The sequence below is a fragment of the Dendrobates tinctorius genome, unplaced genomic scaffold, assembly GCF_039654945.1.
Source record: "Dendrobates tinctorius isolate UK_male_01 unplaced genomic scaffold, ASM3965494v1 ptg000028l, whole genome shotgun sequence".
Lineage (NCBI taxonomy): Eukaryota > Metazoa > Chordata > Amphibia > Anura > Dendrobatidae > Dendrobates > Dendrobates tinctorius.
In genome coordinates, this window is record NW_027361696.1 from 76,824,914 (window position 1) to 76,838,428 (window position 13,515).

General features: G+C 40.8%; 1 protein-coding gene across 2 annotated transcripts in view; it reads left to right on the forward strand.

The window, feature by feature from the left end:
• Positions 1 to 13,515, forward strand: part of LOC141085560 (myosin-binding protein C, fast-type-like) — a 157,292-nt gene that overhangs the window by 69,698 nt on the left and 74,079 nt on the right. For both annotated transcript variants that reach the window (XM_073571014.1, XM_073571015.1), the window contains 5 exons: positions 6,078 to 6,256; positions 8,955 to 9,087; positions 12,002 to 12,126; positions 12,840 to 12,945; positions 13,324 to 13,490. In XM_073571014.1, coding sequence (XP_073427115.1) covers positions 6,078 to 6,256; positions 8,955 to 9,087; positions 12,002 to 12,126; positions 12,840 to 12,945; positions 13,324 to 13,490 — 710 coding nt within the window. The remainder of the gene's footprint in view (positions 1 to 6,077; positions 6,257 to 8,954; positions 9,088 to 12,001; positions 12,127 to 12,839; positions 12,946 to 13,323; positions 13,491 to 13,515) is intronic.

A 13,515-nucleotide genomic window follows, 5' to 3' on the forward strand; every position in this document is an offset into this window, starting at 1 on the left:
ACTTTATACACACACAGCTCCACTCCGTACACCTCGTACACACATGGCTCCGCTCTGTACACCTCGCACACACACGGCTCTGCTCCATGCACTTTGTACACACACGGCTCCACTCTGTACACACATGGCTCTGCTACATCTACCCTGTAAACCCCTCCTGACCCCACACATAAACTTACCTTCATCCAGCACCATGACAACCAGCACAGACAGCAGCATCCTGCATACACTGAGGCCCCTGATCATGTGACCCCTGACTCCTCCCCTCCTGTGACCTCATCACAGGTCCTGTGCACACAGAACAGTCATCGTGTGCTCCTGATTGCACGCTGGCCTTCCACCTGCCTCAGGGAGTGAGACATTTGGTGCACTGCGGGCCGCAGATGCCTGCCTCAGGGGCCGCATGCGGCCCACGGGCAGCGTGTTTGAGACCTCTGGTCTAGATGATATAATTGTTCATCTGCCTTGACATTGGTTATTACCTTATTTCCTGCTAGGCTTGTATATTCATCATCTTTGATTTTTACTGTAAGTGCTTTAGCTTTTAGACGTTTTACAGATAACAGTCCTCCTTCTAATCCTAGAACATATAACACATCCTGTACAAGTATTTTTGAATCATGCCCAAACTTGTTAGAACAGTTTAGCATTCCTTGTCCAACACCTTCTGCAGTTATTTTGCTTCTATCTGCAAGATAAATTGCTTCCTTCTTATTTAAATCAAGTTCAGTAAAGACATTTTTATTACTTGTCATGTGACTTGTTGCTACTGAGTCAATAAACGAGCCCAATGATGATTTCTTATCAGTTACTTTAAATGAGCCATTCCAATTATTTTCACATGAAGCAGAAATTGTGTTTTTCACCTTCAGTGTATTCTCTTTATGGTGCAATTTCTGTTGCTCTGCTTTCCATGTAGTACAGTCTTACTTTAAATGTCTTTTTTCATACATCTGAAACATTCTCTTGTCTCTTTATTATAGGGTATTTTCGATTCTGTAGCTTTAAGAGCATTTCAATTATCTTTTTCAGTAGAAGAATCATTTGTTTGTTCTTTCCTTCTTTGATATTCATCTAGGAGTCTGGTTTTCACAAACTCTAATGTAATGTCTATTTCAGGTCTTGTCTCTAGTGTGTTTATTAAAGCAGTATATGAATCTAGTAAACTGCACAATAATATTGCTGCTACATGGCTTTCCTTAATATCTTCACCAATTGGTCTCAGCTGTGATATCACTTCCATAATAGAGAATATATGCTCTGCATGTCATTGTCCGCATTTAGTCTCATACTGTAAAGCTTTCTTAGCAGAAATAACTTATGATTTAAGCTGGGTCTTTCATGTAGCTTTCTTAGTGCTTCCCACATTACCTTTGCTGTATCTTCATTACTTATGTGGATTAATTGAGCATCATCCACTAATAGGCTGATGGTAGCTTTTGCTTGTCTATTTTTTCTATCCCATGTCTGATTGTCTTCATCAGGTCTATCTGTAGTGATTACTTCCCATAAATCATCTTTAGACAATAACATATCTACTTTGAACTTCCATAACTGATAGTTCTCATTATTCAGCTTAGCTACTGTGAGTTTTAGTTCTGTGCTACTCGTCATCTTTAACTTGTCTTACTTGTTTGGAGAGAATTGTACTGAAGAATTATTCTGCATTCGCCAGGGTCTTGCTGAGAGTTCCGGTGTCCTGGATGTCTGGGGTGCTCGGTGTCTGGTATCCTTGGTGCCTGGGATCCTCAGTGCCTTGGATCCTTGGTGCCTTGAATCCTCGGTGCCTGGGCCCATAGCATGTTGCACAGCTTCTGGATCCCCACAGTTGCAGTAGAAAACCTCACAGAGCAGATTACATGGGATAACAAGTTTTTACTTCTCAGAACATGAGGTAAAGGAAAAACTGCACAGTCATTCAGCACTGCATCAGGAAGAAGTAACAAAACTGAAAGTACAAGAGATACTAATTCTTTTGTAGGGAAAGTGACGACTCTACACTTTTACAATACATTAAGCAAGAAAATTTTACACAACATCTACATCTACTGTCAGATCAGCATAAAGTCCTCCTTCACACAAACAAAGAAGTCCACAACTGTTGCATATACGAACAATCCTGGCTCCACGTTTCCGAGCTCCACAAAACATCTCAGAGACACAGTTCTTTTCCAACAGTTGAACTTTACTATTCAGTAGAGCATTCATCACACTTGCAGCACAGGTTTTACAAAGGGACATCTTCAGATCTTTTCCTGCCTTCCGGGCATCCTCTATCCTTCCCGTCAACTCTGTCTCTCTTCTTCTGGGAATCCCAGCCTTATCCCTAGACAATCGCTGTCTCATTTATGCTTTCAGCACCTCCAACTCCCTACCAGCCCCTCATCTGCTTCCAATAGGGAAAGGTGCCAGGAATGCCATCTCAGCTACTCCTGCTCTGGTTGTAGACCCTGGATCCTTCTTGGGGATGGTCCTTCTGGTGCCTGACTGCACAGTCCTCAGCCTGCTGTAGCAGCTCTATTACCATAGCTGGCAGACTGTCTCCTTCACTGCTCCTTACACCTTGCCCTGGGCAAGGCTGCCTGGGCTCTACTCTAACTCCTCTCCACTGAGAAGCCCCTATGCTAACTTTACCTAGCTAACACTCGTAATCTATTCTATTCCCTATCTCTATGATGCCCCCACTATTCTAATCCCCCTACGGTCCTATTCTGCCTAAGAGCCTATCCTAGCCCTAACTCTATGCAGAACACATATTAAAGACATCCACATGACACAAAACAAATACATTCACAGTAATGAACATGAATCGACTTCAAGGTGCCGCATGTGATATATGTGCATAGTGTCCAAGGGAGAGGAGGCATGTGAGGGTCCCTGCCACCTCCTTACAGAGGTGTGGAGTTTTTAATTTCAGCATGCCTCCTTATTAACTCATCAAGACTCGTGTAAAAAACACCGGACTTGATAAATCATGGACAAATTGTCTGAAATAAATTTTTAACGGAAGGACTATCTGATTCCTGGTGTCAGCATTTCCATGTTTGCATATAAGGGAATATATATATACCATTTTAGCCCTATTTATAAACATTTGTTGGGGTATAATACTGTCCTATATGATTTAACCCTTTAGGTATACACTTTAGCGCGAGTTTTTATAGTTTTTTTCCAAATTGTCTGAAATACATAATAAGAATAGCGAAAGTCATGAAAGCTAGCCACAAAGGAGGAACAATACGTAGCAGAGTAGATCATTATTAGTAGAGTATTATCCAATCCCATAGAACAATGAATGCAAGACTTGGCACACTGAAGAATAATGGATTAAAGCTTTATTAGTAGTTGCAATCCAAAACATAGACTGTTTCAGTCCAAGCAGTGGACCTTCATCAGTGGCGCATCTCTCTCCTTTACAGCAATGTGCAACATTTCTAAATTTGGGAAGTGTTCCAATTAACATGCAATTCAAGTCACAATTTGCATAAAATGATGTCAAACCATTAGTGAGCCTGTCAACCTCCAATTCATTAACCACTATCTACCTCTTACCCTCCACTGCATTACCCATTGTGTACCCTTCACCCTCCGATTCATTACCCACTGTCTACCTCTCACCCCTACAATTTATTACACAGTGACTTCCATTAAGTCAGAAATTTAAAAAAATTCACTCATCTCCTGACAAATTCATGCTCATGATTAAAATGGGGGCAACCTGGCCAGAGGCTTCGCCTTGGAGCATTGAGTTTTGATTACCTTCATAATAATCCTTCACCAGTTGCATAGACCCAAATTTGTGATAACTTGTCTTCACTCTTTATCATACAGTTGTATAGTCAACTTCAGGAATATGGGTACCCCTAAAAAAAATTGGGCAAGACAATCATATAAAATCAACCACAAATATATTTGTTACTTTTAACATTTATCCATCATTTATCTAACAGTTACCATTTCTAAGATGGTAAGGTTATAAAAAAATGTGCAAGTTTCTTGCTCTTACTGTAGTTCTGCTGCTCACCTGAGTATTCCATTTTGTTATTATTATTTTTGGAGGAGTAGCAAATTTTTATGTTCTTTGCTAAGAAGGCGTTGCTTACAGGATCCTCTGGGGCGTGTCTTTAGTGTCTACAGGACTATTGGCAGGCTTCAGACAAATTTATTCACCCTTATTAGCTATAATTGTGTCTTCATGGTCATCAGCCAAAAAAAGTAACTGGTCAAAAGTAAATGAGCCAATGCTTTTATTATCGAACATCTACAAGAATGATTTTTTACGTATTGTGTGGAAATTGCTGCAGACTAAGAAAAAGCGATGGTAGCTATAATTCGTGTTTAGTTTATTCATTTTCTTCTTTGGTATGTGCTTCCTTAAGAATATTGTATACTTTCAGAAAACATACTGATCAAAGTTATTGGCGCCGCTAACATTTCTGGGCAAAAGAGATAAATGATTAGTGATTCACTTATTCATCCCTTTATAATGTTGCCAAAATGCTTGATACTTGGGATGATAGCCATAGGATGATGTCAATTGTTTAGTTGATAGCAGAATGCTTCAATCCAGACTGGGCAGATGATCAAGTATTTGATACACCATAGTATTACTTTATTAATGTGCTTGAATTGCATAATAACAGCAGATGTAATGCTTTTCAGTACACAGAAAGCATGAGCGGGATATGTAGAGTTGCATACCCTTCTTATTAAAATTATATGAGCAATTTGGCCTCATTGCATACATGCATAATATTGGGCACAAAAAAGAAGCTTAAAGGGTTCTTTCGATGAAAGCAAGTTACCAACTATCCATACGATAGGTAGTCACTTGTTGATTTTGTTGGTTGCCCTGGACCATGTTGTCTTGAGCTTGTTCGCATTCCCCCCTTGCCTTTTGCGTTCTTTGCCTGCTGTTTCACCATTGTTGATTTTAACAAACCTTATGGATTAATAAAAGCATTATTTTTATTGAAGAAGTGCGTGCCGGTTTTCTGCTTGGATTCTTACTGCCATTATAAAAGACGTGTTGGTCACCAATATGGCAAACGATTGGCTGCAGAGAAAGACGAAGTAGCATTGGGGAGCTTGAGGAGCAGTGGGAAACCCCCCAAGAAATGGTCACCTTACATTTTAAATGCCATTTAGCTCCGGAATGCTAATAAAAAAAAAGATAAAAGCATGGAATGAGCAAACATTTTCTAAGAGTAGAAAATATGAGCATACTGATGCTAGTGCACGACAGCTAGGAGGTGTGCCAAATTCATTAAGGCTAGGGTCAGACGACCAATTTTTTTCATGCTAGAAAATTGGTCCAATTACGCTAATCAAAACTCCATCACAGTGTGATACAATTTTTTTTGGATGAGAAGAATGAAAAAAAATTCTTCATCTTCTCCATTCAATGTGTCCATGAAACTCAGTCTACATTTGGATATCACCGAGTGTGGTCCGATGTTTTCCTCAGAACCATAGACATGAATGGGCGATTACCAACCGATTATTGGAGGCAGTTAATGAATGCTGCAACTTTTTCCATGGACTGAGTCTGTCCAAGGAAAAAAAATCAGAAATTTGCACAGCCCCATAGAATAACACGGGTATGAGTGCAATCTGTCAAAACAACGGATAGCACTCTTCCGATTATTATGGTTGGGTGTATAAGCCGCATTCTTCATGCAAAACATGAGTCTTCATAAATACATCACTATGTCTCCAGATTTTAGCCCAATGAACGTTCCATGGTATGTACTGGATTTGATCAATGTGACTGCTTTCTTTTGGAAATAGCGCCACTCCTGTCCTTCAGTTGAGTCTGGTATTGCAGCTCCGCTTTAATGAAATGAATAAATGTATTTGTTCGAAAAACAGTGTGAAAATATAAAATATGTAGCTCACCCCTTTGAGCTTCGTCATTTATTGGATATATTGACATTCACTGGAGAGCGTCAACAAATCTGGAGTTGACTCTTCTTTTTGTTTTCTTTTTAATATTTTCTTTATTGCAAATTCTAAGGATTTATTTTCTTATGACTTATTAAAACATCTTGCCGCACTAAATATTATTCCTTTCCCAGAGAAGAAAAGAAAAAAGAAGAAGATCAACCGGAAGGAATTCCTCCAGATGTCTGGGAAATATTAAAAAAAGCAAAACCCAGCGAGTATGAAAAAATTGCTTTTCAGTATGGCGTAACTGACCTCAGAGGCATGCTGAAACGTCTGAAGAAGGTGAAAGTGGAAATAAAAAAAAGTGAAGGTAATACATAAATAGTTATATAAATTGTTTGTGCACAATTGCGTGTATAGTGACCAGCATAAATGAGTACACCCCTTTTAGAAGTACCGTATATACTCGTGTATAAGCCGAGATTTTCAGCCCATTTTTTGGGGCTGAAAGTCCCCCTCTCGGCTTATACACGAGTCATATACCGGGGGGGGATCGGCAGGGGAGGGGGAGCGGGGGTGTCAGATCATACTCACCCTTCTCTGCAGCTCCCCTGCATGTTCTATGTTGTCGGCGCTGCTCTCTTCCTGCTTCAGCTGTCATATGGAACCCGCTCATTAAATATGCGCATATTTAATGAGCGGGTACCACGTGACCGCTGAACCAGGAAGAGAGCAGCGCCGACAACATGGAACAACAAGCAGGGGAGCTGCAGAGACAAGCGCCAGGACCCGGTGAGTATGAACGGGGGAGGGGGCGCAGATTCACCTGTCCCTGCGCTCTGCTGTCTTGCGTCCTCTGCAGTGACGTTCAGGTCAGAGGCCGCTATTGCTCTCTGCCTGCACTGTCACTGCAGAGCGCAACGCTGATGAGCAGGGGGCAGCGACTGAGGTGAGCATACAGGTTTTTGTTTTTTTGTAAGGGAGTCAGCGGCAGCAGCAACATGATGGGGCCACTCACTGTGCAGCAAAGCTGGGGCCACTCACTGTGCAGAAAAGCTGGGGCCACTCACTGTGCAGAAAAGCTGGTGCCACTCACTGAGCATAACTGGGGCCACTCACTGTGCAGAAAAGCTGGGGCCTCTCACTGTGCAGCAAAGCTGGGGCCACTCACTGTGCAGCAAAGCTGGGGCCACTCACTGTGCAGAAAAGCTGGGGCCACTCACTGTGCAGCAAAGCTGGGGCCACTCACTGTGCAGAAAAGCTGGGGCCACTCACTGTGCAGCAAAGCTGGGGCCACTCACTGTGCAGAAAAGCTGGGGCCACTCACTGTGCAGAAAAGCCGGGGCCACTCACTGTGCAGAAAAGCTGGGGCCACTCACTGTGCAGAAAAGCTGGGGCCACTCACTGTGCAGATAACTGGGGCCACTCACTGTGCAGAAAAGCTGGGGCCACTCACTGTGCAGATAACTGGGGCCACTCACTGTGCAGAAAAGCTGGGGCCACTCACTGTGCAGATAACTGGGGCCACTCACTGTGCAGATAGCTGGGGCCACTCACTGAGCATAACTGGGGCCACTCACTGTGCAGATAACTGGGGCCACTCACTGTGCAGCAAAGCTGAGGCCACTCACTGTGCAGATAACTGGGGCCACTCACTGTGCAGATAACTGGGGCCACTCACTGTGCAGATAACTGGGGCCACTCACTGTGCAGATAACTGGGGCCACTCACTGTGCAGAAAAGCTGGGGCCACTCACTTTGCATCATAACTGGGGCCACACACTGCAGATAACTGAGGTCACTCACTGTGCACCCTCGGCTTATACACGAGTCAATAAGTTTTCCCAGTTTTTTGTGGCAAAAATAGGGGTGTCGGCTTATACTCGGATCGGCTTATACTCGAGTATATATGGTAATAGCTCACTGAACACAAGATACATTTACAAAATTTTGACAAGACTAAGTTCCATAGAATATTTTTTAACCCATTTTTTTTTCTTTTTCAAAATGATTGGAAAAATGAATTAAAAAAAGTACAATTAGTTTTAATAAAAAAATCTTCTACCACTTTGGATATAAAGTTCCAAAGAAGACCTCACTCGTTTTATACATCCTTCAAACAATCCTTGTGCATAGATTCATTCTTGCATTCCTGATTACTTAATTCCCTTTGTCCTACTTTGATTGAGAGCTGAGATACATAAAGTACCGTATACAACCTATCTTATATTTTTGATCAGTAAGACAACCCATAACCATATAGAATCTAGGATAGAAACAAAATAAACAAAAATCCTGCTGTAAACAAACTAACAAAAAGTAATAATACATGTAAATAACATAGGGCACTTAGTTGAAACTAAGGATGGTCCTTAACTCTTGTAGTTCACCTCGCTATGTTTAAGCAGACCTCAAAATAGACGGGGACAGAGCAGAACCCAGACCTGACTGTTTTTTGCCCTCCCCCCCGGAAAGATATATAGACAAGATGCACAGCACAAAAAGTGGATCCACATCCTCTGTACACAGTACAAAAAGTAAAAACAAAACCAAAGAAATGATCCAGGAATCCAGGACTCATGTTGTTAACCCGTAACCATATGGTAGGGTGGACACCACCCAACATCCATGTCTCCGCACAACCTAGACAAGATGCACAGCACAAAAAGGGGGAGCCACATCCTCTGTACACAGCACAAAAGGTAAAAACAAAACCAAAGAAATGATCAACAACACATGTTGTTAACCCATAACCATATGCCAGGGTGTACACCACCCAACATCCATATCTTGGCACAACCTTTTACTTACATGACCACTGATTTTTTTTTTTTAAATGGTAATATGTAATACCACATTTCTCCTGCAGTGGCGAGAAGTGACCACGAGTAGGCAAAAATAAACTTTAAGGGGAATTAAAAAACAATTTAATATTATAAAAAAAATTAATACTTAAAAAAAATTATGATATACATGTAACCTTTAGCTGCTAAGATTGTAAAAATGACTATGTTTTTAATATGAAAACCCATTTTAATACTTTCATGTTTTCTGTCTTTTTTTTGCAGCATTTACTAAAAAACTGGAGCCATGTTACTCGATAGACAAGGGTCAGAAGATTAAAATGATAGTGGAGGTTGCAAACCCTGATATTGCAATTAAATGGTTCAAAAATGGCCAAGAGATTAAACCTGGTGCCAAGTAAGTGAAAGTCAATCCCTGTTCTCACTGCCAGTGCGACACAACTCTTTCCTTCAGCTAAGATCAGTGTCACGTCAGTCTTGTGCTTTGACAAACACATCAGTTATTGGTGTCTTGTATCAGGGACGACATCTTTTGCACAGTTTTATGCTCTGTGTGCAGTACAATAAAAATCTTGTAAGGCTATTATAATCCCACTATAAGTTTTTGGTGAATTTTCTAATTTTTCGAAAAAAATGCAAATAACCTGTTTACTTAATGGCTGCAAAAGTGGTGCAGAAAATTTGCAACATCAAAAAGTCGCCTAAAGCTGAGCCTAGCACACACTGAGGATACGTTGACATGGCCATATATTTACCAAGTTTTCTGCCAGATTTTCCTCATTCCAAATTTGTTAGGTATTATAGAACTAGCATTTTGGATCGGAATATTCAAAATCTTAAATAAATGGGGCTGGATGGCGATCCGATGAGTCTGGGGACGAAAATTAAGTATATTGGATTGTTACATAGTCAATAGTGATGAGCGAACGTGCCCGGATAAGGTGTTATCTGAGCATGCTCGGGTTGTTTAGCGAGTGTCTTCTGCGTGCTCGAAAAATATGATCGAGTCCCCGCGGCTGCATGTCTCACGGCTGTTCAACAACCACAACGCATACAGGTATTGTCTAACAAAACGACAATCCAATGTGTTGCAGCTGTCCAATAGCCACAAGACATGCAGCCACTGGGACTCAAACATATTTTTCGAGCACGCAGAAGACACTCGGTTAGCACTTGAGCATGCTCAGATAACACCTTATCCCAGCACGTTTGCTCATCACTAATAATCAATCTTATCTTGAAAGGGTTTATTGACACATCCGAGATATTTCATGTTCCCTAAAAACAATGGTTTGAGTGTCATCAGAGTTTAGTCCATGTATCAATTTCATTAGTGCTTATTCATGGGTCAGTATTTGGTCAGTATTTTGCATCAGTGATTGTATTCCAAAAACAGGAGTGGAATTTACAGTGAAAAACTATAATTGAAAGACTGACATCTGTTCAGCATATTGGAGACATCTCAGGTTTTGACACACAAATACTGATGAAATACTGACCAAAAATACTGATCTGTGAATAATGGCTTAGAGTTTGGTTAGAGATTTATCAGTTTTTTCCCAGATGAAAAAAACCCCTGATGCCGGTTTCTTAAGCGTCTCCTGTCAAACGTTTTTTGAAAATTGAACGCACATAGATAGCATCCAAGACCCTTCCAATTTTTTCACAGATCCGTAGACTGAGACATTATTCACACTTCAGTATTTTTGATCAGTATTTCATAAGTATTTGTATGTCAAACACTTGAAAACACAGAAGAGGTAGGTGTCCGTCTTTCAATTATAGTTTTTCGCTGTAAATTCCACTCCTGGATTTTGCTTTTAAACACTGATACAAAATACTGACTTAATACTGACGTGTGAATAAGAGTGTCAGGACCATGTGACCGACCTGTCAAGGTGTGGACACAGGTCCTTTGCAAAGCAGAGCGGGACGGGTAGGCGGTATCACGGCACAGCAGCTGACTTACCCTGGTCCGTGCACATCCTGTGTCAAGCAGGGAACAGCGGAGTAGCGGTGCACGGGGAAGCCTGAGCAGCCCGACCGCTGACTAACAGGACCTGCGGCACGTGACCACAGGAGGCGGGGCCAACCTCGGAGACCCTGCTAGTTGGTTTATGGAGCGCCAGAGGATGGATTAGGAAGGGGACCAAAACAAGGAATGCTGATACGGAAGAGTAATCAGGTGGTAGCGAGGGTCAGAGAACCGGGCGGGCAAATACCAATACCGAGAGGATAGACAGAATGATAACCAGAGAACGAGCAGGAGTCAATAAACCGAGAGAGCCACAGACAGTACCAAAACACAGGACAAGAGCAACGTGAGGAACAGGCCAGGTCAGAAACGGGATATACACCCAGAAACGCAGGCACAAAGCACAGGCACACAAACACATAGGGGTCACTTAACTCAGGGAAAGAGTATAACTGACAGGGATGCAAGCCTCCAGCAGCCATAAAAAGCCCTCCCCTGTTCAAAGAGAGGCCACATGCATTAACCCCTGAGGTTCCTGCTCAGATCCTTACCATAGAATCATGACAAAGACCTTACATTGGTGAATTTGATCTGACATTAGGATAAATATTGGACAAATCTCTGTACTTTTGTGTCGACAAATTGGACATGTGAACTGCGCCAGAGACTGTACAACACAGATAGCACTTATATGAGAAAAACCGACATCTGATAGCACTTGTATGAGAAAAACCGACATCTGAATGAGCACTGAACCGATAGATAAGCCACTCTATCTTCCCATATAGTCAAACATACGGTATATGCTAGTCATTTTCTCAATCAGCATACCACTGTAGGCATTGTCTTTGTCAGTAACTACAAAGTTTATTGTTACATTTGTGATCTTTCTGTCTCCGCTTTGGTTGCTGGGCAGCAGCACACCTTTGTTGCTTGACAGTGACAATCCCGTTTTTCTTTCCTGGGATTTTAGGTGCCGCACAATCAGGGAGCTGTGAGTTTAATTTTGGTCTGGTTTGGATTACTCCTTCCTGAAAGCCCTGGACTATCAGTTATTTAAGCCCCTGAAGCTCTGACTTTCACTGCCAGTAAATAGTGTTGCTTACCTGGTCTATAGCTCTGTTCTGTGCTCAAGTTGCGTCATCATTATGATTTATTCCAATTTCTGACCTTGGCTTGTGTTTTGACTACCCGCTTTCTTTATGATACATATATATATATATATATATACAGTATATATATATGTATATATATATATATATACATACACACACAGTATATATATAGGCTAAATATAGATACAATTATGTAACCAAATAAATTCCTCTGTTTTTAGGTTTGTGTTTGAGAATGTCGGACTAAAGAGGATAATGACCATCAACAAATGTACACTGGCGGATGATGCCCAATATGAATGTCTTATTGGGGATGAGAAAAGTACTACAGAGCTTTTTGTCAAGGGTAAGAAAACTAAAGTTTTAACCTCATTTTGTAGCACATATCAAATGTTACATGTCTATATCTGTAATCGTTTACATACATAGCTGTGACTTTATGAAGAACAAATGTTTTTTGTAGGTCACTGAAATGTAGAAAAAAAACCTCCATTTAAACATTGAATAAGTCGGTAGAGAAGCGAGACATTACTAATTACTCCAGGATATATAACAGTTTCTATTTCAGACTACGAAAAAAGTCTAACTCATATTCTGCCTAATAGTGAAACATCTCCTCGTAATCCATATTTTTCATTCAATTAAATTAATCAGATTTTAATGTGCAGAAAATTTAAAAAAACTGTTATATAATTTTAAATATTATGATTATTGTGGTCATTTAGTAGACACACTTCTTTTCTGCATTTTCTGTACAGTCACTATTACACAGTGTCTGTGTTTTAAGGAAACTGCAAGAAATGGGATTTAATCATCAATAGCACATCAAAGGATTAATACAGAATCAAGAAAGTGGTGAATTACAAATCCTTCAGGAAATGTATCCGTTTATAGTCTTATTTGCCTGTTTCATTAAGACCTGCAAAATTAAACTAAAGCAAGTGTCCATTGTTTTTTAATGACAATGAGGTGACTCTGCTCACTCTGTCCCAGTCTACAGAACAGAGTCGAAAAGTTAGCTTTATATATCGTATATTTAAATGCAAATTTTATATTTAGAACCTCCTGTCACAATTGTGAAACCACTTGAAGACCAGCAAGTGTTTGTGGGAGATAAAGTTGAATTGGAAGTAGATGTATCAGAAGAAGGTGCTGTAGTCATGTGGTACGTCTTCTATTTATTAACTTTAACTCCTATGACAAGAACCTTGAAAAATTTGGTGAAGGACACCTGATCTCTATGGATATTTTGAATTTGGATACCATGCAATGGCAATAGTCAATTGTATAGGGGCTGATTCAGATGTTCCTGCAAATTGGTCCGATCTCAGACCGCAACTCACGGACTAGTCCCGACTCTCCAGATCTGAAAGTAACAGCCTCATAGTCTGTGCGTTGCAGTCCAAGATGGAACCGATTTGCAAGGAAATCTGCATGAACCTTAACTGGAATACTTTGCATGAAGCAAAAAAACAAACATGAGAAGACCATATGCAACCTTTATTTCATAAGTAACCTACTTTCTCCATTTTTTTCTACCAAGGATGAAAGATGGAGTTGAGCTCACTCGGGAGGAAACATTTAAATATCGTTTCAAGAAAGATGGGAAAAAACACATTTTGATCATTAATGAGTCCACCAAGGAAGATACTGGACGTTACCAAGTAATGACCAATGGTGGAAAGTGTGAAGCTGACCTTATAGTTGAAGGTATGGGTGACATGACTATATTGGA